The following is a 26,540-nucleotide window of genomic DNA, read 5'->3' as shown; positions in this document are numbered from 1 at the left end:
TTTTCTCAACCCTTCCCATAAAAAAAGTTGCAAAATTTGTTGCATGACAGCATTAAAACATGTTAAACGGATGGACAAACCGGCAACAAGCTGGTGATGAATGAGATGAAGAGGTCCACTCAAAGCGGACGTGTCTCTTAGTGCGGGTCGATTAAGGCAGAAGCAGCACATTATTCTCACTAATGGGTGGTTTCGCTGCCTTCGCGGTCAGGTGAAGGACGGCGCTTGTTTAAAGCGGACGCGGTTGTTTTATTTATTATTTATTTATATATTTATTTCATCTCTCTCTCTCTCTTTTTTTTTTTTTTGTCATCACACCACGTGTCCCCCTTTTTAGGATCGTTATTCCACTTTCTCAGTCCATTTATCCTTGATGTCCTTCTGAGCCGTCCGTTGGGGCTTTTTTTCCTTTTCCTTTTCAGGTGTTGAGATCAGGAAGGAATGCAGGGAAGGAGAGAGTGATGCTGGAGCAATGAGAAACGGGAATCTCCGTCAAAGACACAGGGCAGAAATCGCACGCCTTCTATCTTCTCATCGGACTTCTTTGCCATCCATCAATTGTACTATTTACACACATACAAAAATATGCCCATACAGCTGTGAATGCAGCTTTTGCTCTCTGAAAAAGGGCAGCGGTTCATGAAAGGGGAGAAGAGAAGGGGGGGGGGGAAACCCGCTCCCAAAACAGACCCTCGAACCTTGAAAGTTCAAGCACCAATCCCCTTACACCCCCCCCCCCCCTCTCTCCTCCGCCCCCCCGCCGCCCCCCTCCGGTCCGGTCGGCGTGCTATTTGCACACGAACTGGTCCACGAGCGTCGTGCAGCGCTTGCACTTGACGTAGCAGCACCAGTGGAACTTGCAGTGGCAGCGCTCGTGCTTGTAGGTCTTGAACTGGTCGTAGCCCCTGCCGCAGCACATGAGCTCGCAGCCGTCCATGCCCTCCGAGGTTTTGTTGCACAGGCGGCCCTGCGTGCCCAGCGAGCCGGTGGTCTCGTTGCGCAGGCAGTAGTCCGGGCTGGTGTCGATGTAGACCAGGTCCTCGGCGGTCGGCGTGTTGAAGCGCTTGTCCACCAGCTCCAGCTTGCCCTGGTGGAGACAGAGCACATGTTGTGGGGTCATTTGTTCACTCTTTCCTTTTCAACGGCGCCCTGGGGGGGGGGGGGAGGGGGGGGGGGGGGGGAGAGACGTCGTTACCTTGCGCCCGATGCGCATGGCGGCCGCGCTGTCGTACTTCTCCTTCAGGAACTCCCCGACGCGCCTGAAGTCGGCCAGCTGGAGCCAGCAGGTCTTGAGGCTGCAGGAGCCGGAGACGCCGTGACATTTGCAGGCCACGTTTGCGAGGTTATAGGCGGCCTGGTGGAGTGAGAGAACGGGACAAGTAGTTAAGAGTGAACACAAGGTCAGTCATCCATGGTGGTGACACGGTCTCTGTGTCAGGCACAATAGGTTCTGCTCAGAACGGGACAAGTAGTTAAGAGGGATGTGGTGGTGTCTTATTAATGCAAAAAAGGACAAATTCTCACTAAATAGAATAAACACAGTAAACGTGGAATATAGAAAAAACAATTAATCTAAATATGTGAGGGTCACCATGACACTAGTTGGTATTTAAGAATGATAAAGTTAGACACTTGTTTGTTTTGCAGTAGGTTTACTATATTTGCTGCAACGCTGCTGCCATCTAGAGGTCGATGTGATTATCAGCCCCGAGATGTAGGCATGCAACGTTTTCTCACATTACACCCTGCAGAAAATAAACGACGTTAAGATGCTAATGTTTAAATAGTTTAGATGTATGAACTCTGAATCTAGGTCATTAAAAACCAAACAACTGCCTAGTTAAATAAGAGGGAAAGACATTTAATAATGGCTAAAAGGCGAGACCACTTAGATCCACACACTTATTCATGCACTGCTGTAGTTGCTGCGGGACCTTTCTCCTATATATATATATATATCATTTTATATTTAGAAAGATTCCCATCTCTGGCTCTCTGTCACCACTGTGCTTGTAGTAAATAATACCCTCCTGTTAAAGGGTGCGGTAAAAAAAATAGATATCCAAAAAGAGAAAAATGAAAAGAAAAGAAAAATAAAGAGCAGAATGTATTCTCCGAACATACATGGCATTCTCTGACAAGTCTGTCAGTACTACTCCACCAAACTAAAACAAACAGCTGACTTAGAATAGATGGGCTGCTGCTAACCAGAGGAAATGTGTCTCTATTGTGAATCAAGTTTCCCACACAGCTCCCAGCAAGACGGCCGTCGCTTTAAAAGGGGAAAAGCATAACGTGGCATATAATTAGTTTAGCCATTAAGTCAGTGAAATCGCCTTGAGGTACAGATATCAGGTTAAGATCCTCAGATCTGTCACTTTTTTCACAAGACTGACACTGTATGATTCAAATCGTGCTAGACGAGAGCACTGAAATATAAATGTAAAAAGTGTAACTTGCTGTTCTGGATCTCACATGATCTTGACACACCTTAAAACAAAGCATCCAATTTTGACCAAAATAACGGATCAATCTTCATCCCCCTTTTATGCCACATGAGCTTGCAAGTTTTGTTTTTGGCCGGGTCTGAACATTATAAATGATCTCTTTTTTTTTTCTTCCTTCTCACACATGCGTACCCTAAGAAAACAGAACAGGAAATACAAGATTTATGGCCTTTGCAGCAGTGGACTTTAGGGGAAGCCCTTCACAACCCCTGCAGCTCAACCAGACCAGTTGAGCGGCATTCAATAAACAAGTCACATTACACACACACACACACACACACACAGACACACACACGCGCATGCATCCCACCACTAATCATGTACTGTCTAGTGTTTCGTGTTTGCAGCGATGCCATTTCCCGGCACAGTTGCTGAAATCAATTATTGCTGATTCTTAGGTTTCCCCTCATGCAAATGAAACCCATCAGTCCTCACATTGCCTGATCTCAATTACCTTCTCACCTCTGTTAACCCCTGCACCCCAAACACCCCCGACCCCAACTCCCCTCTCCTCTACTTTACTACCCAGCAGGCATAGCACTCGGCACCCTCCAATCCGTGACTCGACCCCCGTGACCCCCATCTGAGAGACACTGGGAGCAGGGGACAATTGCTTTTTTTTTTTTGGCTGGAAGCCTTGTTTTGAGCATTTCCGGTTCTTCCCCTTTTCCAAAATGCTGCCTCTGCTGTTTAGAAAAGTAATAAGTATCTATCGTCATACTTCCATGTTGCTCCCAGTGTGAGTTTTTGAAAGTATAGTGAGTTTTTGAAAGTATAGGGTTTTTCTTTAAAGTTGAAATGAATTATTAGAGTAAAATCCTCACATTTTATGACTCATTGTTGTTTTAGGAGTCCTCATGTTTCCTCTGTGAGGTTATTTTAGAGGTTCAGAACCACAGCAATAAGAAAATTAGAACAGCTAAACGTTCTTATCCATGGGTAATTATGGATAACATTTTCAGAGATATTAAGGAACAAGATTTGTGAGGTTTTGAGCAACCAAAACCACATCGATTTCAGTTAACTTTAAATTTGCAATCTTATCCTCTCAAAGTAGTCTTTTCTTAAATTACTTACTCTTCGTTTTTTTTGCTTCACTGCCATCACGTTTTTTTTAACTGAGCAACACGTTACCATAGTAACAGCTCATTATTATTTATAATTCTACCAATATTACAAGCGGCCAATAACCCCCCTCAAAAAAGCGAGCCATGCCTATACTGTTTGGGTCTTTGTGTGTGTGTGTGTGTCCTGCATCAAACGGAGCTATTTGGTAGGTCGTGCCTGCTGGGCACAGGGACACTGAAACTGATGGAAACACACACACACACACACACACACACACACACACACACACACACACACACACACACACACACACACACACACACACACACACACACACACACACACACACACACACACACACACACACAAGGTCAGTCATCCATGGTGGTGACACGGTCTCTGTGTCAGGCACAATAGGTTCTGCTCAGACAGGGTGAGGGGTTAGGAGCCGTGTGTGTGTGTGTGTGTGTGTGTGTGTGCGCACTAGAATGGGTTTAAAAAAGGGAACATAGCTCATCCTTTGTGAGAGAATGAAGAGGAAAGGCAGACAAGGAAAGAGACACATTCTGCTGTCGGATCTTCTTGTTGTTACAATAAAAATCCTGTTGAGTTTGTCTTTTTAACTTCTCTTTTTCTTTTTCTTACGCAGTTCTTTAATAAAGCATCTCAGGGTAATTTATTTTGTAGCTATAAAGAAACGGACTTCACACACAGATTGTTGCCGTGATGACCAAAATACGGGACTACACCTTGACTAAAAACACAAACAAATTGTAGCACTTAAATTGCACTTTCTTGTTTGTTGTTCTTCTGAGTTTGTATCCGTATGGTTGAATTATTATTATTTTAAGTTGCTTTGGATTAAAGCGTCAGCTAAATGACATGTAATGTCAAATCAGGAACTTTTAAATTAACCCCAAAATGAAATAATTCCGTAGCCATTGCCCATAATCTTTCGGTCTACTTCTGCCTTATATTGTCTTCTTGTTTCTCAACGTCGTCATATCGCTCCTCTGAGCCAACATCTGATGCATGTCCCTTCTTTGTCGCTCCTTCTGAAGGTTGTTGCTTTCATTTGTTAAAGAGGGGTTTTTTTAGGGGCGTTTTTCCTTATCTGAACCGCTGATCGCATGCTGTACGGATTGTAAAGCCCTTTGAGGCAAACTTGTGATTGTGATAAGGAGATATGACGGCTCTCTGCCAGCCGCCTGCATCGCAGATGGAGACGGCAGCATTTGTTGAGGAATGTTGCTCGTAACTCACTCTTGTTTTTGTAGATCAAAGACCGCTCCAACGAGATCATTTTTTGAAAATAGCCCGAAAGAGTAATAAAATGTATTCATAAATAGTCCGTTTCCGCTTGCACCATCAATTAATTGAAGTTACTGTGTAAAATGCCATTTCAAAGAGCTGTTCTGTGACATCAAGTTCTTCTTGTGCCTTATTTTGCAGATTTTGTGTTCAAGTAATGACATTATAACGAGAAGCAAAGCCATCCGCAGGCTGCGATGAATCGGAGAGATGCTGCTATGCTCAGAGGAGCACCAGGCGGCACTAAAGTGTCCCGTTACTGTCTTTAGGCCGGGAATGTACATACAGTTGTTTTGGTCTCTATAAGTGACAGGTCTGCCGCATTTGATTTGTGTGAAACGGAGACAGTGGACCTGGGTGGCTGTGTGTGTGTGTGTGTGTGTGTGTGCCTTTCAGAGTCAAGGGAGTGTGACAGAGGTCCATCCCTCACCCTGCGTCTGTCTGCAGACGCTTGTACACACAGACGACCACGTTATCCGCCTTACACACAAATCAAATGATGCTGAGCACACACACACACACACACACACACACACACACACACTCAGCCGTTTGCCTTGCTCAACCAAGCAAGGCAACTCCCGCTTTGGGACAAAATGGGGTGTCCACAAAAAAGAAAAAAAGTGAGGGGAAGGGATGAAGAGGAGAAGAGAAACGCTCTTCCTCTGTTGCCCCCCTTTTCATTTCCCTCTTCTCCTCTCTTCCGTTTCGATGGACAGGCGACAATGAAAACAAGGGATCAAACAGGAGAGGGGAGGAAAAGTCATTCAGAAGAGTGAACTTTGTGTGTGTGAGTGTGTGTGTGTGTGTGTGTGTGTGTGTGTTAATACACGGCTGTAGCAATAGATCTTTCTCCCTCTCATACACTCTCCTATAGCCCCAACGGGACCCTCAGCAGAAACACAACCTCTCCAGACCCTCACCTTTGACCCCTGATACACACGCTCACACAAAACCAGGCTCAATGTCTCTCACACAAATCAAATGAAGCTGAGACGACGTGCGCACGCACACACACAAACACACACACACACAGCACCTTTGTTTCGCAAACAGCTTAAACAAAGCTCCTCTAACTAAAGATAAAGACATTCTCCTGATCCAACGTGTAGCAGAACTGGGAAATGGACCTTTTACGAGGGAGGTGGATACGTGTGTGTCAGGGTGCGTGTGTGTGTGTGTGTGTGTGTGTGTGTGTGTGTAGCCTACTTTAGGGTGAAAGGTTTCTTTTAGTGCATTTCTGTCCACCTGAAAGACTTTCCAAACACCTTTAGCTGTGATGTCAACTCTGGAACATCTAACATTTGACGTATGGGAACTAGAGAGGACCAAAAAAAAAACACTAGCAACTGCTAGTTTGACTAAAGACACCACATTCATTCATCAAGCCATCATTTTATTTTCTTGTTTTCCAACAATTAGGCATGTTATTGTCCATTGTGTTGCTCCATTTATGTGTGTATTATGACCTTGTGTGTGTGTGTGTGTGTGTGTGTGTGTGTGTGTGTGTGTGTGTGACTTTGCTGGAATGTGCAATGACCTGGCGACCTAGCCAGACTCCAAGGGCGTTAGCAGTTATACCATTTGGACCCTCCCAATAAATAACTTACACACACACACACACACACACAAATACTGCCAGGTCAAGCCACCTCCATTCACACAAACACACATTCCTTGGAGACATATAAGGTATAGGATGAGGTTAGGAAGCGTGGACACACACTACTTTGCTAAATATAAAGAGGACTCTGAAGGCATTGGTTCTAATCTTTAAGACAACAACTAAATGTTGTGTGTGTGTGTGTGCGTGTGTGTGAGGCCTTCGTTACCTGTCGCCCTGCTTCGTTATTCTGCAGGTTCATCAGGGTCCGGGCGTGCTCAGTAGAGCCCCGCGGGTAGTTCTTCTCTCTCTCCCGGGCGTCCACAAACTCCCGGGCGAAGCGGTAGCCGTAGTGCGCGTTGTCGCCGCAGCCGCCCCACAGCCAATCGCGGGGCAGGTCGCGGGGTCGGGCGGCGCGGCTGCAGCCGCAGGTGGAGAGCTCGCCCTCGCGGCACGCCCGGCTGATGGCGTTGACCACGCCGGCTGCGCTGACGGCGTAGGTGAAGGCCGTCTCCCTGGAGCCTGAGAGGAGGGAATAAATAAGTATTCAAAGTGCAGATATTAATGACTAGTAAGAGAGTTAGCAGGTGGAGGAACACTGGGGCCTTTTCTTTCTTTTCTAGGGCTTTGGAGAACGCGTGTGTTCACCAACAGGAAACATGGGTAAGTGTTCAAGTTAAACCTTCCCCACCCCCACCACGACACACACACACACACACACACACACAACAAACAGCCCCACACCCACTTCACCTAACAAAAGACAATAGAAGTGATTTTAACGGTGACCCTGGTCAAACTCAGCTACTTTAAGCACCAGGATCCATAAAATATTTGAAGCAGCTAATTTGGTAAATTCGTGTCACCCAAAACAACTGAGCAGCACCAATAAAATCATCTGTATAAACGATCTGCACGGGTACCAATGCAGGAAAATGAGCGTAATTTGGGTGAACTGACCCACAGAATTCAGATTTTCTGCACTGCAGAGGCCTACGTGCAGGCTAAACACTCCCACACTCACTTAGAATATCAAGGTGGAACCACAGAGAAGGCTTCAAATGAACACCCAGACTCCCGTTTACCCTTTGTAGTTGCCTTGATGCACACACAGGTCCAGAACGAAGACCCACACCGTCTAACACCGCGGAATACACAGCCCTTGTGTCTATTCAGCGCATTAATACACAACCCGTTTAGAAGGAAAGGAGAACAAAGGCGAGGCCCTGACAGGTAGGAAGTATAGTGCTCCGAAACTGGAGATTTACATCTGAACACTGTGGTATTTCTGGTTTGAGAGGACATTTCCACAGCCCACAGTGGGGTCGTATAATGCCGGGCGATGCCTCTCTCTTCAAACGATGTTTGATATCACAAAATGCCCTAACGTCAAGTGTTAGTCGCTTGGCCCTTATTGCCCTTTTAATGGCGCCTCGTCACGAATGCGCGGTGGTTTTGGTCATCCTTCAAGGTTCTCCGATTTTCTTGGGCTACTTATACGCTATTCTGTTTTTAAAAGTCATGCATCTTTGTGTAGTTTCGCTCTAGATGCCTGCAGGCTGCAATCAACACCGGCCAGACAGACAGACATCCAGGTATGCATGCAGAACGTGTGAACTTCATTCAGGTTTTTAGGAGGGGGCTCTCTCTCTCTCTCCCTCTCTCTCTCTCTCTCTCAGTCAGGATGCTGATGCACAAATTATGCAGCATGCGGGATAATGGAGACAGAGGACGAGAAAACGCGAGGCCGAGAGAGGTTTTATGGGGGCCGCGCAGACCAGACTTCAAATAGCGGGCTCCGGATCTGCCGGCTCGGTGTCAGCTCATCGGCGCATTTCAAAAGGAGGAGCTGCGAGACAATGGAGCGACTAACACCTCCATATAAACGCGGGGATAGACTGACTGTCAATAGGGAGACGGCCAGAGGGCGACGCAGACAGAGAAAGAGCAGCAAACACCTCGTCCGACTGCCCGCAGCGGATTTGACACGTACTTGTTGATGAGAGGTTTCCCACATCGCCTGCTGGGAATTAGACGCGCGTGAAACCGATCCAGGGTCCGAGTTCAAATGTGGAGATTCCCCACAAGTAATGCGCGGATTTATCGCACTTTGTTTTTAGTTTCAGTTGCGCGTTGATAGTTACCTTGCGCCACTCGTCCGTGTCGTCGCTTTTACGCGAAGGAATCAGGTTCATTGCGCATGCGCAAAGTGGGAAATGCGAGCGGTTTAATCTGGCACTTTTTTATGATCACTTGTACTTCTATTTTGGTACAACAACATTGCAAAGTCCACTGTAACCCTGTGAAAATCTAGTAAACAATAAAGTACAAATACCCTTCAATAAGAATAATCTACTTTCAATTCTGTACTTACAAAGTCAAAATACTTCATGTGCTCCCTGAGTATTGTATTTACAAGGCACTCAAACAATACAACATTGAAATAAAACATTAGAAATCAGTCCGTAGGGACTCCAACAACCCTCTCTATTTGAAACGGTGTATTATTATTTCAGTAAGTTTAATGAGCCGAATTCTGCAAAGGTCTAACGTTCAGCTTAATACATGAATTTTCTTGAAAAACACAACAACTTTTCCATATTTTCCATTCAATACAAACTTGTTATCACATATAACTTTTTCTGTCATGTGTCAAAACACCCAACAACACAGTGCAGCTTATGACAGGTCTTGCTGCTTTGACATGTGTGTGTAGCTCCAAGGCCTTTTGCATGCTTGACAAAAATCACTCTTGCAGGCAAACAACAAAACAAAACCGAATAAAAACCTGCCACTGCTCCCAAATAGACTGACAGGTGTTTAAAAACCCGGAGAAAGACAATAACAGCAACTTGCTGTTCTCCGTATTCCATCAAACTCACCAATCTGCATGACCCGTCCGAACACGGATGTGTTGTCCACTGTGCTGCAGTTCCACCTCCTCTGCCTGAACTGGTACTGGCACTCCTTGATGCCCGTCTTGGCGCCGTCTCCGATGTAGACCATGTGGTCCTGGTAGAGCTGGCACAGCTTCCTCTGGCCCTGCAGACAGCACAGCGTCACAGGAGAGATTAGCGGGGATTAGCACATTAATGGTTTTACACGTGAGCGGACCCCCCCCCCCCCCCCCCCTGCGGGGGATATCCTCCTGTGTTTGACTACTTCGTGCGTCGATGCTGATGCTGGAAAGCCGCACCGTGGCAAAACTGAGCTGCATTTCCTTCAGCTTGACAGCTGTTAAGAGGCGTTTCTACAACATGTGGAACAGAAGAAGAAAAAAAAGAAGAAGTCTAAAACGGGGAGAGAAGAACTTACTTGAGAGAGACCAGACAGCTGACTGCAGAGGGGCTGTGCTCCGATGATGTACATCTCAGGCCGCTGGATCGGGGTCAGAGCGAGTGACCTGAGAGACAGACGCCATATTAAGTCTAAATTTCAACCAGTAAACCCCAGCACTTATCTTTGATCGTAACCGATAGGGCCGAGATCTCTGTCATAAACCACTCTGTCTCCGAGAGGAGGTTTGCCGCTGTAGAGGACAAAGTTCAGACACGTTTATTAGCCCCACTGGCCTATAAAGCGTAGACGGACTCTTCTGCTACTCATCTGTGCAACTAGTTGCCTTTGGTTTCTTTCTTGTCCCTTTCACACAAACAACTTTACACTTATAGTACAATTTGAATTACATCTGCTTTGAAAAACTGACATGATGTATCATGCGGTAGGAAATTATCATATGATTCGGGAACCCGAGTGCTGCCTTTAGATTGCATTTGTTGCTGTCTTCTAAGTCAAGAACAAGTATGTCTAATTGCCGTGGCGATAGGCACAGCAGCAGGCTGCAATGCAGCGCCATTTGGGGCTCAGCCAGGGTAAATATTGTGACAGAGCCCTCACATTTGTTCCATTCACTGTTGAGGCTCCACTACAACCCCTGGGACATCACCCCCAAAACACACAAATACAGAGGAGACACAAGAGGCAACACAAACTCCATTTGTCACCTTATCAACGGCGTGACAAAGTGAACTTTTTGGATTACGTTTTAAGGCTTTTTTTCAGCCATTCAGATACAAATAAAGGACTATAACAAGAAAGAAAATGTCAGATTAAAATCTTTCAAAGTTGCACTAAATGGATGAGCCACCAAACCAGCAAACAATCACTGCACCATGCAGGAGGGACCATTACTCACCACCATGAGTTGGCCTCCACCACCAGCAGTTGAGAGCTGCAGGCGAGGAAGGCGGCTGCCAGCAGCAGATGTCGAACGGCACCGGTGCGCTTTTTTCGGACAGGCCTGTTGTCCATGGTCCGCCGCGTCACCGCCACACAGCCGGTGGTGGGCAAAGTGCTCTGCTGTTGAGACATGGGCATTAAAAAGATTTAAAAAAAAAAAAAAAAAATCAGCCCGGCGCCCTGCTCGGTCCCGCGGGCTCTGGACGCAAGAACTGTAGTGCTGGCGATTCAGTTCGAGTGTTTATTGTGGGTTGTCTACTTCCTGGCAAACCACTTATCCTTCAAGTCTCTGGGATTTGAAAAAAATATATAGAATACAACTGGCATGAAACAAAAAAGATGAAAAAAGGCCGGAGTTTACAATCCAAAAGGTCAAAAGCTGCAGTTCATAGTCGTGCGTAAAACGGTTTAGTTGAGTTTTACGCAAAGTTCTGAAGGGATTTCCCCCTCACCCGTTGGATCTAAAAATGCATAAATGAAGCCAAGCTACAATGTAAAAATGTGATCCCGGTGTTGTCTTGAGGAAGGATTACCGAGGAGATTCAAACGCTATTTGAGCAGCAAAACGATTTCCCTTCCCAATCAATCCCCTCACGACCACACCGCATCTCGCTTGCTTTCTTACTTCAGCCCGTTTCTTCTCACCCCCACTTCACCTCAGAGACCCTCCTGCCCTCTCCCTCCCTCGCCATACATTGCGCGCGCATGGGACGTATGGGGTGCGCGTGCGTGCGCAGAGTTAAACTGAATGGTTATTGGGGACAGTCTGCAGTGAATTGAATGCTGATGTAAGACTGGAAGCACCTGTAAGGTTGCTTTCAGATGATGTTGAATATAAAACTTAGTCGGGTATGCATACGTCATGGAAGTGGGTAAGATTTGCTCAGGACAGTGTTTTAAACTAGAGCAATTGGGGGGGGGGGGGGGGGGGGTTGAACGTTTCCCCAAACCCCCATCAACCAAAAGTTCACGTGCGTCAAAATTCCTTTTATTAGCTGAAGTGAATAATTTGTTTGAATAAAAGGTGAGTGCCTCAAAGTCGTCTAATCCCTTCTTTGGTCGGCAACAATAAAGGGCCTCCCCATAGTCACACACGCACACACACACACACGCGCGCGCGCGCGCAGCCAGGAGCCCGGAAAAAGTGGTGGAGCAAAGAAAAGGCGTGTTGGAGCGAGGTCTCCTCAATTCATATCCCGGCTAATGACAAACTGGGCGGCGAACTTGCGCAGGAAAAGCCTCTTTGATCCGATTCAGTGCTTCTTAAAATAGCGCGTCCAGGGGCAACCGACGGCACAAGGGCAGAGAAATTGCTCTCCGGGGTTTAAAATACAACGTGAATATAGCACACCCCTTTAATCGACCAGTGAGAAAGAAAAAGGTCACCAAGGAGTTCACCGAATCCGCAAATAAACCATAATCACCTCAGACAACTTTAATGAATATTGCTATGTAATTAATTAATTCTACACAAGCGAGTAATTAACCATACAAGTTGGCTTGTGTGCGTAAAAACCCATGGTACATTTTTTTAACACCTTTCTGCCTAACATTTTATGTCGTAAATGATCACAGTGGGCAGTTTCCCAGTTTTTGGCACGTGGGTTTCTTATGACAATATACCTACTTCTTTACTTATTAGCAGCAGCAGCAGAGCGTCGGATGTAGCTCGCCTCTGCATGATAATAGACCCGCAGCAATGTTAAGCAGAGACGACACACCTTCCATCTCCTGCGGGATTTAAACTTCCCCCACGTGCACCATGGCATTTGCATCTGTTAGATATTCTTCAGTGGGAGAGGAGGAGGAGGAGGGGGGGGAAGGGGGGGGGGTATCGGGTCAAAGTCACGTTTAGCCGGTGGGAAGTTGCTGTGGCAACAGCGTCCTCTCCCGGTAAAGCGCGGCCATTGATCATTTCCCCGATCAACGCACAAACTTCTCTTTGGCATTGAGAATATAAACCAGAGTTTGGGAAATGACCCCCTCGCGTAAACTCCTTATGATCCATATTTGGTTAGAAACATGCGCGAGCTGAACTGAAACAAACTGCGTTCTCGCTTTAGAACCCGGCTGATTAAAACATGCTTGTGGTCTAAAGTGAACCAGGCCAACAGCTTATTCCGGTACGTGACCCACAGTGGCTCCTTTTAACTGGTAACCTGTGATGTGGCAGTGGAAACACAAGGAGGAGCAGTTCAGCCACAGTGCATCCAGCAGCCACAGAATGGGCTTAAAAAAATGAGAAGAAAGTGAGAAGAAGGCAGAAAGGAGTCGGGGAGACAAGAGAAAAGGTGAAAGAGAGAGGGAGTGTCCAAGTAATGGATACAGAGAGAGGGAGAGAGGGAGGGGTAGAGGGAGCGATGGAGGACTTGTCCCCAGAGGACATGTGCAATAGCCATGCAACAGGGAGCAACGCCTGAGAAAGCCGGCAGCTCCTCTCTGGATTAACAGCGGCGTCGCTTCTTATTGCAAACGGTGGCAGAGTACAGCAGGCAACGCTGCCCACCCCCCCCCCCCTGCCCCCCCCCCCCCTCCTGCAGGGAAACCAGCTACAGTCGTCTCATGAGGTCTGAGCTGATCCCCTGGAAGCTGCTCAGGCCAAAATGCTGAATATCCATTTTTAGAAAATGACATTGACTTAGATGTGTACTATTCAAAAAATCTGCAGGAAATACAAATACCACAAAGAACTTCCCTTACATTTGCACTCAAGTAAATGTAGCAGTGCTAATAAACTTTGTATTTCCGTTGTAATCATATATTAGTTTCACCACTGTGGTATACAACACAAGCCGTGATGTTCCACAACAACCTGAACATCTTTTTTTTGTTTTGTTGCATTTGACACAGAAACAAGTTTCTGTCTTTTTTTCTGTTGCCTCAATCATAGGGTCAAAGGTCAGTCTCGGCTGCAGGGCAGTGACCTTGGGGCCTGCGTCGACTCTTGCTTGTGCTCACGAACCGTTCAGCGGGACAGATGTTTGTCCGTAGAAGGGATTCAACAACCAGCTGTTGGAGCAACACACAATCGCTCCCATAATACTAACACACACCGCCTAATAAAGGGCTCACTGTTTCTTTATCCTTGAAACCATTCTTTAGAGCAGATGCAGGGATACATGCCAAGGTTGGGCAGATACATGGATACATTTGTAAGGCCCCCCCCCCCCCCCCCAAAAAAAGAGGCTCAAAACCAATGGCACCGCAGCAAGCCCACGGGATGATGAAACCACCCGCTCCCCTTTCTATAGATGATAAGAATCTATTCCTCAGTCCGGTCTTTCTTCTTTTGTCTGTTCCCTTTCCAAAAACACACATATGCAAGCACACACACGTGCAGCAACAAACTGCCAAATGCAGCTGCCTGCGGGGAAATTTACTGCTCACGCACCCGCGCACACACACACACACACACGCACACACACCCACCCTGGGGGGAAAGGCAGTGGGACTTGGAAGCAGCTGAGAGGGGCTTTGGAGAGGCCCTGGGTTTTCTATCTGTCTCTCAGTTGTTGTTTTTCGTAGATTCACACGTGTGGTTGCGCGCAGGATGTCGCACGGATAGCCGTCCTCGCGCCGCTCTCCTCCCTCCACCGCCCCGCCTCCACCCACATTCTCTGGTTTCCCCCCCTTTTTCCCTCCGCTGCTTTGAAAGGCTCGCTCTCCCCTCTCCATCGCCCCCCCCCCCCCCCCCCCCCCCATCCCCCCTCCTCTCACCACCCCCGCCCGACCCTGTCCATCTCCTCCCTTCCTCCCCTCCATCCATCCATCCTTCTGTCAGCTGGCAGGAGATGAGTCACGCCTCTAGCTGGGAGGCTAAAACTCTCTCTCTCTCTCCCTCTAAATATATCTTCTCTCTACTTCTCCCTCCCCGTCTTTCGACGTGACTTTCTCCCTCCTCCTCTCAGCCGCTCTCACACTTCTCCCCGCTCTGTATCGCCATCTGCCTCTCTGCTTTGTTCTGTCGCTACTAGTGTGAAGCTCTCTCTCCTCCTTCCTCTCCATCCCTCACAAGCTTCTCCTACGGAGAGCCGGATTCAGTCATTTGTGTTTCCATCCGTCCCTCTCCTTCTCCCTCGCTTTCGCGCTCTCACTCCAACAGTGTGCCCTATAAAAAGCTGTTCTCAAGCTCCCTCGTCTCTTAATTGTGAGGTTTTCACACACGTAGACTCTCCTTTTATTATCCCCATTTAAAGTATTTCACACGTTGCGTGTCTCTATTTAGCGGCTATGTATCCACGCTCCACCTATCTGGAGGATATTGAGAGCTAATGATAAACTGACAATATTATGCAGCTCAAAATGAATGATATGCTCTTTTTCTAGAAGAAAACTGGGACATCTCTTACTCTAGTGCCACAAACTCAAACTACCTGTGAGGCTAATGAACCTTCACTGTAACACAGAACATTTTAAATCTAATGAAACTGGAAAACACGATTCAGTCGGCTTTCATCGACAGCATATATGATCTATGCCATTTTCTAACCCTAGAACCATCAATTAACTCTGTTGTTACACAGTGTCGACCACAACATTAAAGGGAATGTTTTTAACAGTTAGCTTTGTTTTAGCTCCCTGGGGCCATGTGCGACAATCACAAGACACTGCTGCCTGAAAATCCTTTTCACCGTTTTCAGAGATTCTTTTGAGTGAGTTGCTTAAAAAAAAAATGTCTTATTGGGCAAACTAACTCACAATAAGCAGGTAAACAACAAACCTCTGTTGAGCAGCTGTGTGTTTAATTCAAATGTCAAAGGTCAAAGTTTTTTATACAGCATTCATTCATTAGTAAAAGTAAGACTGTATTATTTCTTCTTTAAAAAAAAAAAAGCCTCACAATCTACCAACAGAAGGGCTTGGATATCTGATTAAAGAATATAGTCTAGAGAGATAACTGGATGCAGACCAGGCCAGGTTTGGCACCTAAGTGGAGACTGACAGAGGGATCTGGCTGCCCTCTGCTTGGAACCATTGGAGAGACGGAGCAGAAGCCACTGAGGCTCAGCCAGATCCCCTGATTCGGGCCCCGGTGCCCCGGAGCGCCGTTGGTCAAACTACACTGGCCCCCTGATCCCTTCCCTGGAGAGATTAACACACACACACACACACACACACATGCTCAAACACACATTGTATGAACACGAGCGTATTCTCACAAACACTGGCTGAATGACACACACAGACACACATACTGGGAGTTTTGCTCTCTGCTTTTATCACCATTACACACATGCTCTGGCACACTGGGCTTCCAGTAAAGTACATTTCTCTGGCCCGGCTATAAGGAATGAACGTACATACTAAAGGAGGGGACACTTAGGACCAGAGCAGCGCTCCGGAGGGGACGAGGCTGCGCTGGTCCAGGCTTGATTTACTGCTGCTCTCTGAATTTAACGTTTGGTCCATAGATCCCCAGGAACCTTTGTGCTGTGTCAAGTCACGCGCAAACACACACACACCGGTGGACACAAACATGTAAAACCAAGAAGATCAGTCAACCTGTTGTTCCAGTGCTCACACGAGTTCCTCACATGTTGCTTTCGCTAAATGTATTGCTTTTCGGTTTAATTATTGAGTCTAATTACTACGTAATACATCTTGACCATTCTACCCGTTTCTCCTTTTCAAAGTAGTCCCCCTCCATTAAACGTAGTGTCAGACATTTTCCTTTGTGCATGTGAATAATAATTTAGGGTGGTCATCGACACAAAGTTCTTCTTCTCATCTCTCCATTCCCAAATTACCCTTATGAATTATATGGCACAATATGTGTTAGTACTCTTGTCATGGCAACGTAATTGGTAGAATAATTTATTACCAAAAAAAAGGTAAAAAGGTGGGTTATTAGTTAAGTCAGGTGCATGGTTGATTTTTGGTTTCTTTCATTTTAGTTTCTCCAAAAAAGCACCAAGATATCTACATTTGGACTTAAATGTATTTGATTATTTCCATCTTGTATGATATCAGACTGCAGATGGTGACTATTATTGTCATTATAGGAGAGAGAGGGCGGGGGGGGGGGTCCGAGAGTGTCTCAGTCTTAATTATATTTTGATTCAGACACGTCTCGCTCCTGTGCACTGGTCTCGCACAGTTTAATCTTCACCAAAATATGCCTTTACAGCTCTTTCCTCCATTTTATGCTTAGACAACTTTTGCCTCTATGGTTGAAATCATTCCCGAACAAAACCTTAGATGATCCAGACGCCAGACGCCAGAACACGGTTGGCGAAAGATTTGGATGAGCCTCAGCAGCCAATATGAGAACTGTCTCTCGGGATTAATCAAAGCTAAAATATAAGGACAAGAACGAGGAGCCCACGCATAAGTTAGATGATGAGAAAATGGACACTTTCAAATATACTTCCTCCTTCAGTGGCTTTAGGATTAGACAAAAATAACACGTTTATTCTGTATCTTCATTTGAGCTATTTGGGTGAATCAGTCAAGCTTTGTATAAGGTGAGTTTACATTGACACCATTTTCAATTCATCAGGAGAGATAATAACATATATTCAATTTGAATGCATTGTTAATGTTGATCACAGTGAAGACATGACTACGCCAAAACAGAGAGATTCATTAATTGTAGTAGTTGCTGGTTAAATCCTTTAGATTTAGCTTTGTCTTGAGAGCGGAGTCGATCCTTCTCTCCATCAATCTTGCCTCTGCTCGATCTCACACTTGAGCTTGGTTTTTCTGTATTTAACTTGCTAATAGTGTGGCTATGTGTATGTGCAAATCCTGCTTTGAGATTGAAAAAGAGCTGTTTACCACCTTCATGGTTCCCCGCCCAAATACAGAGTAAAAACCAGCCGGATGAACACACACACACACACACACACACACAATATGCAACCTATTCATGCCAACAGATGACAAAGCGCGTTGAGAAAAGGCCAAAATGCTGACTGCTGAGGGAGAGAGAGCAAAAAGGCTGAAAAAAATCTCCTATGTCAGACTGCAGAGCTGGCAGAAAAGAAAAGCATTGTTAAGGACGGACACACACACACACACACACACACACATCTAGGCAGAGCCGGGTAGGTGCAAAAACTGGGGCAGGACGGCAGTGCACAACAAACACACACACACACACACACACACACAGCCCGTGTGGCCGAAGCACACAGAACAGAAGTAAGGATTTAAATGGAGAGGGATAATAGAGAGAGAAACAGAAATCTCGAGGCGGGGACGAGCTCCGTTTGTGCACATCTCCTCTCCTCCTCTAGTTAACCTCCATCATCTGTGTTCGTCTTTCCAGCCACTTATCTGTTTCCCTTTCTGCCGCTCACTGGCCTCTCCTCCTCCTCCTCCTCCTCCTTTTTTTTCTTCTTCTTTTTTCAACACCAACTAATGCTTCACGATTCCTTGTCAACGGCACCCTGTTCATCGTCACGCTCGCCGACACCTCAACGCCTTCCAGTTAGTGGCAATTTCAGAAGTCATTAGGGGACGTGTGATTGGCCGACACGCCCTCTTTAAAAGGGACGCATTTGCATCGGCGTGTTTGTGCTTGTGTGTCTGCCAGGTGGAGCGGGTTTGTACTTTGGCGCAGCAAGGTTGTACAAAGCTTGACGGTAATAGGATAGCTTGTTCGAGTTTGGACCCTCCAGCTCTGTGTTCCCTTTAAAAGGTCAGCTCTGTCAGAACCGCTTGCGATTTGTCAGCAGCATAAATTTGCACGTCATAGATCGCCAGAGTTCAACTGAGTGCAAAAGCTCGGCGCTGACTTGTTTCGCCTCGTTCGAAGAAAATCCACTAAAAGACGTTTCCATCGAAGTGAATCCTCCTCGGGTTGGAAAATTAAAAAAATGGTCAGGTGGTGTAGTCCGATGCGATCATTATTTAAAAAGTGTTTACACGGTTCTGATGGAGTACGCCGCCGCCTGGTTCACCTCATGATGTGAAACAGCAACATTTCAAACCAAAGGCAACTCACTTCAACAGAACCGGCATCTGTGGATTCGCTCGACGAGGTAAAACAAGTCCGACAGCAGAATAGCTTTGAAGGCAGGTACACACAAACAAAGGTGCACACACACACACACACACAGGCAATGTTTCACTGTACAGGTGAAGGCCCTGTGAAGCAAGGGAACACCATAACAGCATGAAAGATTCATCAGTTACATTGTAGCCTACAGTTGGCAGACATGCATGCACACACAAACAGACACACACACCTCAGGTCATTGTTACTGTCGACTTTCTCTTTTTTATATGTTGGCATGTGTGTGTGTGCATGTGCGTGCGGAGAGCAATAGAATCTACAGAGTCATGGTAATATCCACTCAGGGAGGGTGTCTGCTTTCAGGGCGACGTGTTGACACACGCCCACGTAACCTTGGCAACCGGCAATTGCTGCGGGTGCAGATCAAGCGCGTTGTCGCAATTATGCAGTTAGAACACTCCCCTGAACGATCAAACACTGACAAATTTGGCCACGCAAAGACACACATGCACAAAAAGAGAAACACACACGATGGGTCACATGTCGAGTAGGATCTTAGCTTCTTGAACACTTTGGGCTGATGACACACACGCAGCTCTGTTTCTTTCTCTCCATCCCTTCCGATACATTCTCTAAAAATACTCCTCCCTTTTCTCTGACCCATTTCTTATTTTAGCCCTCTCACTTTTTCCTCTCTCTTCTCTCACTCACTCATCCATCCATCCATCCATCCATCCATCCCTCGCTCTCCTTTCTCGCTCAGTGTGAACACTAGCTAGGGCCCAGCAGGTTTTCTAGGAGAGGTATGACACATCACAGCAGTGCACGCACACACACACACATCAACAAACACACACACATGCACAGGTCACGCAGAGAGAAGAGAAGAGAAAAAGCCTGTGGCTTAGAGGTCTGCTTCTCTCCGTTTCAACATCCTCCATCCGAAATATTTTCCTATTTCTCTTTCTGTCACTTGCCTTTGCTGGGATCATCTCGCTGTAGAAACACTGTGACAGACATTTAAAAGTTGGCTGATAACCTCCTACACAACCGGGTGAGGTTACCACTTTTAAAACTGCATTGGCAGGGTGTTGCTTTCCATTTTGAACCCAAAAAATATTCCTTAAAGCGACTGCTGACAGAACATTTGAATGGGACAAGTGACGTTATAGCATTATAACTAAATAAAAGCGTTGTTATAATGCTCGGTGTTCATGTCAGGATCTCTATAAAATGCACCCCGAGCACCAAGGACTACAGGAAATCAATTAAAAATAGTCACCAGACCATTTCAGTCATTTTTAGAATCCTTGCACTTCGGAATCAAGAAGTTTAGGTTCTTTTGATTCTTTGGATTTATGAAAAACGATTGCTACACCAAAGATTTATATGCTTTTAACAACAATATCTTTCCCTAAGAGGAGATGCTTTAATGACAGCCTGAAATAGAATGATGCTACTTCAAGGGTTTATAAATAGGCCTCTAAAGCTTGCAAGACCTCCATTAAATAAATTCAATAAAAATCAGATATTATAGATTTTATAATGCATCACAGATGCTGAATCGGTTGTGACATCAGTTTTGTCCTTAATCTAAAAAAAGGAGTTTCCACGCAGCATTCTCTATGTGTTGCAGTTTCGCACTGCTGCTGAACGTCGTGTTTACCGCCGCAAAGATATAATTGTGATCGGTTTAACAAAATACAAACAATCCAGAGCGTTTTTCTCCTCCACCACAATGTGAATACGTGGGAACAGGCCTTTCCCCAGCATTGACACAGCGCCGTGAGAAGTCTGGATATGAAAGATTAGAGTAGAAATAAAAACTCAAACCGTGATAACGGCGTGATTAGTTCTCTAGCACACCTTTTTAACATAGAGCAGGAACACATGCAAATACCTAAGTATGAATATGTCTAAAGGGTTGCGAATCCGGTTATATGTTTTCTTCTGGATATGATTAATACATTTAGGTATGGAAATGTGTTGTGACCTCATTCTGGGCATTATTCATGCCAATGATTTGTATTCGAGAAGAAGGGAGAAACCCATCCATGAGTTTGAGTTGAGTAAAAAAAGAGACATGAGGGAGAAAGAACCAAAAGCAAGTTAATATACAGGAGATGATCGAAAGATGGAAACACGTTCAGACAAAGAAGGTAGAGAAGAGGAAAAAGTCCTATAAGTTAATCATTTTACTCAGACTGCTGGCTTCAGATAAATGTTGAGATACATTTTAGTACAAAAAGAGGACTTCAATTGTAAACATGTTAGGATGGGATCCTTCAATAGCCAGCACGCACACGAGGGAAGATTACAGCAAACAAAAAAATGTACATATCTGACTATTGCTTTCAAGGAGACTTGAAAAAAAAAATCTATCCATAAGGAGAAGACTAGAGAGGATGAGAGCAGAGTTGCTGTCAGTTGTGCTCGGCTGCTTCTTTCCGTGTGAAAATGCCTGTTTCTGCAGCGGCTCTCCCCCTCTCTTATCCTCACCTGATCACTCTTTCCTCCCATCTCCCTCTCCTCCTTTACTCTTTCTCAACCTCTCTTCCACACTTCGCCGGCTTCAGCAAACGGCTCCCCTGTCATATTATCTCCCACACACAGACACAGAGAGAGAGAGAGAGAGAGAGAGAGAGAGAGAGAGAGAGAGAGAAGCCTACAAAAAGCCAGAGGGAGCACTACAACCACAAAATATACTGTTTACACCCACACAAAAAAACATATGCACAAACATATGTTGTCTTTGTGAGACACACACACACACACACACACACACACACACACACACACACACACACACACACACACACACACACACACACACACACACACACACACACACACACACACACACACATACGTGGCCTTGATAGATAAACATAGGGGACGCCCATGTGCGCAAACAGTTTGTAGAAACTGAAACAAGAAGGCCACTGCGGGGCATAAAAGTTCTAACTCGGTAGACTCATTCTCACTATCTTTGCTTTTTGAAAATATCTGCCATAAATAGCTAGTATTGATGGACAAACACTCAATGCTATCAGCCAGATAAGACTTCAAAGTGATTAGTTTGGTACTGATCCATATCTCGGCATAGTTAGCCACTGAGTAGCGTCTTGCATGTTTTCCGCTACACTGTTAATTTCTAAAACCATTGGTGACATGTAAAACACATTTTTTTGGGGGGGAGGTTGTGCCCGTGTGGAAGAGTAGAGCGGATTAAGAGGGCTGTCCACAAGAGAATAAAAACACTGTATTACGCTCCGTTACCAATTTTTCCACAACAACAACAAAATCGCAATAAAAATACTACATATTCATGCCAAGTAAGCAGAGTGAGAGGGCTTCTCCGAGTTGGCTTTTTCCTGTGTTTCTTGTGTGGTCCGCTCAAAGGGTTAAAGCCCAAAGTGAACTGAATTGTAAGAAGTTGGTTTCCAAGGGAAACTGTTCTCACCGTTCCAGCTGAGGCGGGACAAACCAACTGGCTGCCGCGGAGGGGAGAGGGGTGTCCCGATGAAAAGGACGAACTCGTGTCACAGCCCCGTCACTTTTTAAACCTTAACACACACCTATCCGTGTTTTGTGCTCGCATTGCAAATGCTCACGGCGACATTACTCGTTGTGGAGCGCGCTTTAACGGACACGGTCATTAGTGGTGTTTTGCGTGCACCCCTCCCGTGGAGCTGGAGTGCCGGGGCCCCTGCCAAGTCGGTTTGAAAAGAGCAGACAAAGGCTTTGAGCCCAGGACGCCCCTCTCTCTCTCTCACTCTGCCTACAAAGCCAACCCGGCTCTATCTTTTTTTCCCCCCCCTGCTTTTCTGTCATGGAAATGTTTTTAAATGCGCGGCGTTGAGAGTGTCGGTTTTATTTTTCACTTTCCTGTTCTGAAATGTACGACCGTCTGGATCCCCGCTCGGCCAAGAGAGGAAGGCTTTTCGTGGGCATAATACAAGGAAGCGTCGTCTGAGAGAAGGGAGCGAGAGGGGGAAGGATTGACGCTTTTTCCTCCTCTCCTCCTCCTTCCTTTAGCCCCCCTCGCCTCCTCTTTTTGGCGGAGAGAGAAGTTGAGGCAGGAATAAACGCTTTTTTTGTTGTTGTTTTTTGCCCTTTTTTTTAAATGCATTTGAATCCGACTGCGCAACGAGACAGTATCACGTGTGGTTGGAGAGAGTTGGGTCGATTTTGCACACTTCAATGTGAGAAAGAAAAGAGAAACAAACAACTATTTCTTTTTTTCCTACTTCTGTGGATAACTGGTACTGTTGATACATTTGCATAATTGCAAGAGAAGAGGAGTAGGTTTGTTCTTCAGCCTTGGAGGTGCGGAGTATTAAATCTTATATGCCTGGGGTTTGAAAAACAATGGAGACGCACATTTCGTGCCTCTTCCCGGAAATTATGGCCATGATTTTCAGCTATCTGGATGTGAGGGACAAAGGCAGGGTAGCCCAAGTGTGTATCGCTTGGAGGGACGCATCCTACCACAAGTCTGTGTGGCGGGGGGTGGAGGCCAAGCTGCACCTCCGCCGGGCCAATCCCTCCCTGTTCCCCAGCCTCCAGGCCAGGGGCATCCGGAGGGTCCAGATCCTGTCCTTGCGTCGCAGCTTGAGCTATGTGATCCAGGGAATGCCCAACATAGAGTCGCTCAATCTGTCCGGCTGCTACAACCTCACGGATAACGGGCTGGGTCACGCGTTTGTCCAGGAGATCCCCTCGCTGAGAGTGCTGAACCTGAGTCTGTGCAAGCAGATCACGGACTCCAGCCTCGGCCGGATAGCTCAGTACCTGAAGAACCTGGAGGTGCTGGAGCTGGGCGGTTGCAGCAACATCACCAACACCGGGCTTCTGTTGATCGCCTGGGGCCTGCACAGGCTCAAGAGCCTCAACCTTCGGTCCTGCAGGCACGTCTCGGACGTGGGGATCGGGCACCTGGCGGGCATGACCCGCAGCGCGGCCGAGGGCTGTCTGAACCTGGAGTACCTGACTCTCCAGGACTGTCAGAAGCTGACGGACCTGTCACTCAAACACATCTCCAAGGGGCTGACCAAGCTGCGGGTTCTGAACCTGAGTTTCTGCGGGGGTATCTCGGATGCAGGGATGATCCACCTCTCCCACATGGCCTCCCTTTGGAGTCTCAACCTGCGCTCCTGCGACAACATCAGCGACACCGGGACCATGCACCTCGCCATGGGCACCCTGAGGCTCTCCGGGCTCGACGTTTCCTTCTGCGACAAGATAGGGGACCAGACCCTGGCGTACATTGCTCAGGGGCTGTACCAGCTCAAGTCCCTGTCCCTGTGCTCGTGTCACATCTCCGACGACGGGATAAACCGGATGGTGAGGCAGATGCACGAGCTGAGGACCCTGAACATCGGCCAGTGTGTGCGCATCACGGACAAAGGGCTGGAGCTCATAGCCGACCACCTGACCCAGCTGGCGGGCATCGACCTGTATGGATGTACCAAGATCACCAAGAGGGGACTGGAGAGGATCACGCAGCTCCCCTGCCTTAAAGTGTTGAACCTGGGACTCTGGCAGATGACAGAGAGTGAGAAAGTGAGGTGATTGGAAATGTTTTTTGTGTTTTTTTTTGCTCTGTTTTTTTGGATGGGGACAGAGGGTGACACAAGGAGCAGGAGGAGGGGTATATAGATGGGCGGTTAAACTTCTTTTCTTATTTGATAAAAAAAGAGAGAAAACGTTCCTTTTCCCTTCCGTGTGGTTGTGTAAGGTGTGCTTCTCCCATGTGACCAATTTTTTGTGTTCAAATGTTTTATTTTTCTCTCTGCTGGCCTTGCAGAATTTCAATTAGTATTTTATATGACTTAATATTCTGCCTGATAGGTAGCAATTAAAACTTACTTTTGCTCGGAGCTTGTGAAAATCCCTCTTAACAATTGCTTTGATCTCGTGTTGAGTTTTAATATCTCAGAAATTCTGACATCAAACTGGAATAACTTGTAATGCAAATCCGCTTGTTTCACACATTTAAAAGAGATAAAACAGTGTAATTCTAATAATCTGCTTACTGGCAATTGCTTCCAGAAACGTCGTAAAGTGAAACTTGCATCCATCTACCACTACTTTTTATTTTGAATCAAAGTGAGGTTTAAAAACTTTTTAACAGCGAGTCCAGACTCGAGACATTTAGAACTAATCTTCGCTACAGCCATCACGCCTAAAACATTTGGCTACCTCGTACGTGGTTTTATTCAAACGGTGTATACTGTTAAGAAGCAGAAGCAAGGCAAGAATGAAAGACTGGGAGAAAAATGTGCCTAAAGGGACTGTGTTGCCCCCCCCCCCCCCAACCCTTCCTCCATAAGCAGAGCTGGAGAACGGAGACCAAGACACAATCTAACTACCTTTTGTTAATTTACCCCCATAAACAGCACCAATTTCCCAGAGAGAGAGAGAGAGAGAGAGAGAGAGAGAGAGAGGGGGGGGGCAGCAAGCTGTAAAATCCATTGAGATTTAAATGACGACGCTTTATGCAAAAGAAGCAAAAAACTAAATATAAATCTGCTTGTTTTTTTTTTTATTGTTTTATTTTCCTCATCTTTAGGGATAAAGTCCAACTTTCACGCCCCTTTGGAGGGAGGTTGTGTTAAAGCTTCGGCCAATATGAAAGTAGACAAGATTATCAGCTTTCCCTTTAGAATAAATACCTTTTAGTCATCCTATAATAATACAAAACGCGTATAGGAACACCAACGCTAGATAAAGCTGATCAGGCCCTTATGAAACACATTTGAGAATGTTATAGGAATATTCAGTATTTTTCTCTGAGGGGGTGTTGGTGGAAATAAATGTCAGTGGATGTTGTTTAGAGCGCCGTACTTCAAATTGAAGTGATTTCTATATCTTATACCCTTTATTGATCGAAACAAATCAGGGGTTTTTCTCATGGCTTTATTTTCCCACGTTAATGGAGACACAGGTCGCCTTCATGTTCATGTTGCTCCCACCGCTGTGAGAGAGAGGAGGGGGAGAACATGCCTTTTTATTTTCCTCCTCTTTTTCTCCATCCCTTCCCCGAATTAGAAAATACCCCATTGCATTTTGAGACACGCTTAGAATAAGGAGCCATCGATTATTTTTCTTTTGCCTCTGTCCGCGTCAGGTTACAAGCAGGGCTGCGTCCCTTTACCTCCCCACCTCTCTCTCTCTCTCTCTCTCTCTCTCCCCCTCTCTCTCTCTCTCTCCCCTTCTTTCACACACGCACACACACACACACATGCACATGCGGAGGCCTCTGTGTGCGCATTTTAATGTAATGCGATGGCCTGCTAGAAAAATTAATATACGGATGTGCGTCCTGCTGAAAAAGCTGTGTGTGTTTGAATAATAAAGATGTACTGTATATTATGTGTTTGTAAAGAAGAAAAAAAATGCAGAATCCCAAAATTAAATTGTTTTATATTCTTACGGTTAAAACCATTAAAGATATTTATATAATGAATGAAAAGAGCAGTGTGGACTACTTTTGTGTGGCAGTAGCACTCCAATGTCGTCATGCTCCCCCCCCCCCCCCCCCCCCCATTAACGCTGTAGTTTCTACATGGTAATTCTACATTGTTTATGCCTACAAGACACCCAGTGCTGCAATGGTCATGTTTCACAATCACGTTGCTCATAATCAGGCACATTTAAAGGAATAAGGGCTTTTATTGTAATGTATTGGTCCTAATAGCCTCCCACACGTTTCTGAGTATTGTCCCTGAACAGACCGGCCTTGCTTCTCAAAAAAGGAAAAAAATCTGTTGTGTCGTTGTATTATTTACGAGGAGATTCAAAATGGATGCTTGCCGTCTTGATTTGGCTGCAGTGCCTGTGTAATTAA

General features: G+C 46.0%; 2 protein-coding genes across 3 annotated transcripts in view; one reads left to right on the top strand and one right to left on the bottom strand.

Annotated features, from left to right (window-relative positions):
- Positions 1–767: 767 nt before the first annotated feature.
- wnt5b (wingless-type MMTV integration site family, member 5b) overlaps positions 768–26,540 on the bottom strand; it is a 54,396-nt gene continuing 28,623 nt past the window's right edge. The window contains exons 2-7 of one of the 2 annotated variants that reach the window (XM_037461048.2): positions 10,685–10,848; positions 9,805–9,892; positions 9,372–9,531; positions 6,719–7,011; positions 1,196–1,354; positions 768–1,087 (exon numbers count right to left, since the gene is read on the bottom strand). In XM_037461048.2, the coding sequence (XP_037316945.1) occupies positions 788–1,087; positions 1,196–1,354; positions 6,719–7,011; positions 9,372–9,531; positions 9,805–9,892; positions 10,685–10,800 (1,116 nt within the window). In that variant the 5' untranslated portion in view covers positions 10,801–10,848 and the 3' untranslated portion in view covers positions 768–787. Of the gene's footprint in view, positions 1,088–1,195; positions 1,355–6,718; positions 7,012–9,371; positions 9,532–9,804; positions 9,893–10,684; positions 10,861–26,540 lie in introns of those variants that run through there. The other variant, XM_037461047.2, reaches the window with a different exon arrangement.
- Positions 21,879–26,165, top strand: fbxl14b (F-box and leucine-rich repeat protein 14b). Its single transcript, XM_037461046.2, has one exon. It carries the CDS (start codon positions 23,060–23,062, stop codon positions 24,260–24,262), a length of 1,203 nt encoding a protein of 400 aa, XP_037316943.1. The 5' UTR covers positions 21,879–23,059; the 3' UTR covers positions 24,263–26,165.

This window comes from Pungitius pungitius, chromosome 2 (genome assembly GCF_949316345.1).
Source record: "Pungitius pungitius chromosome 2, fPunPun2.1, whole genome shotgun sequence".
In the NCBI taxonomy this organism is placed as follows: Eukaryota; Metazoa; Chordata; class Actinopteri; order Perciformes; family Gasterosteidae; genus Pungitius; species Pungitius pungitius.
The sequence above is the reverse complement of the archived record's forward strand: the minus strand, read 5'-3'. Positions and strand labels throughout refer to the sequence as shown.

Bases quoted from the DNA above. Each gene is read 5' to 3' on its own strand.
- fbxl14b (XM_037461046.2), top strand. From the start codon at position 23,060: ATGGAGACGCACATTTCGTGCCTCTTCCCGGAAATTATGGCCATGATT.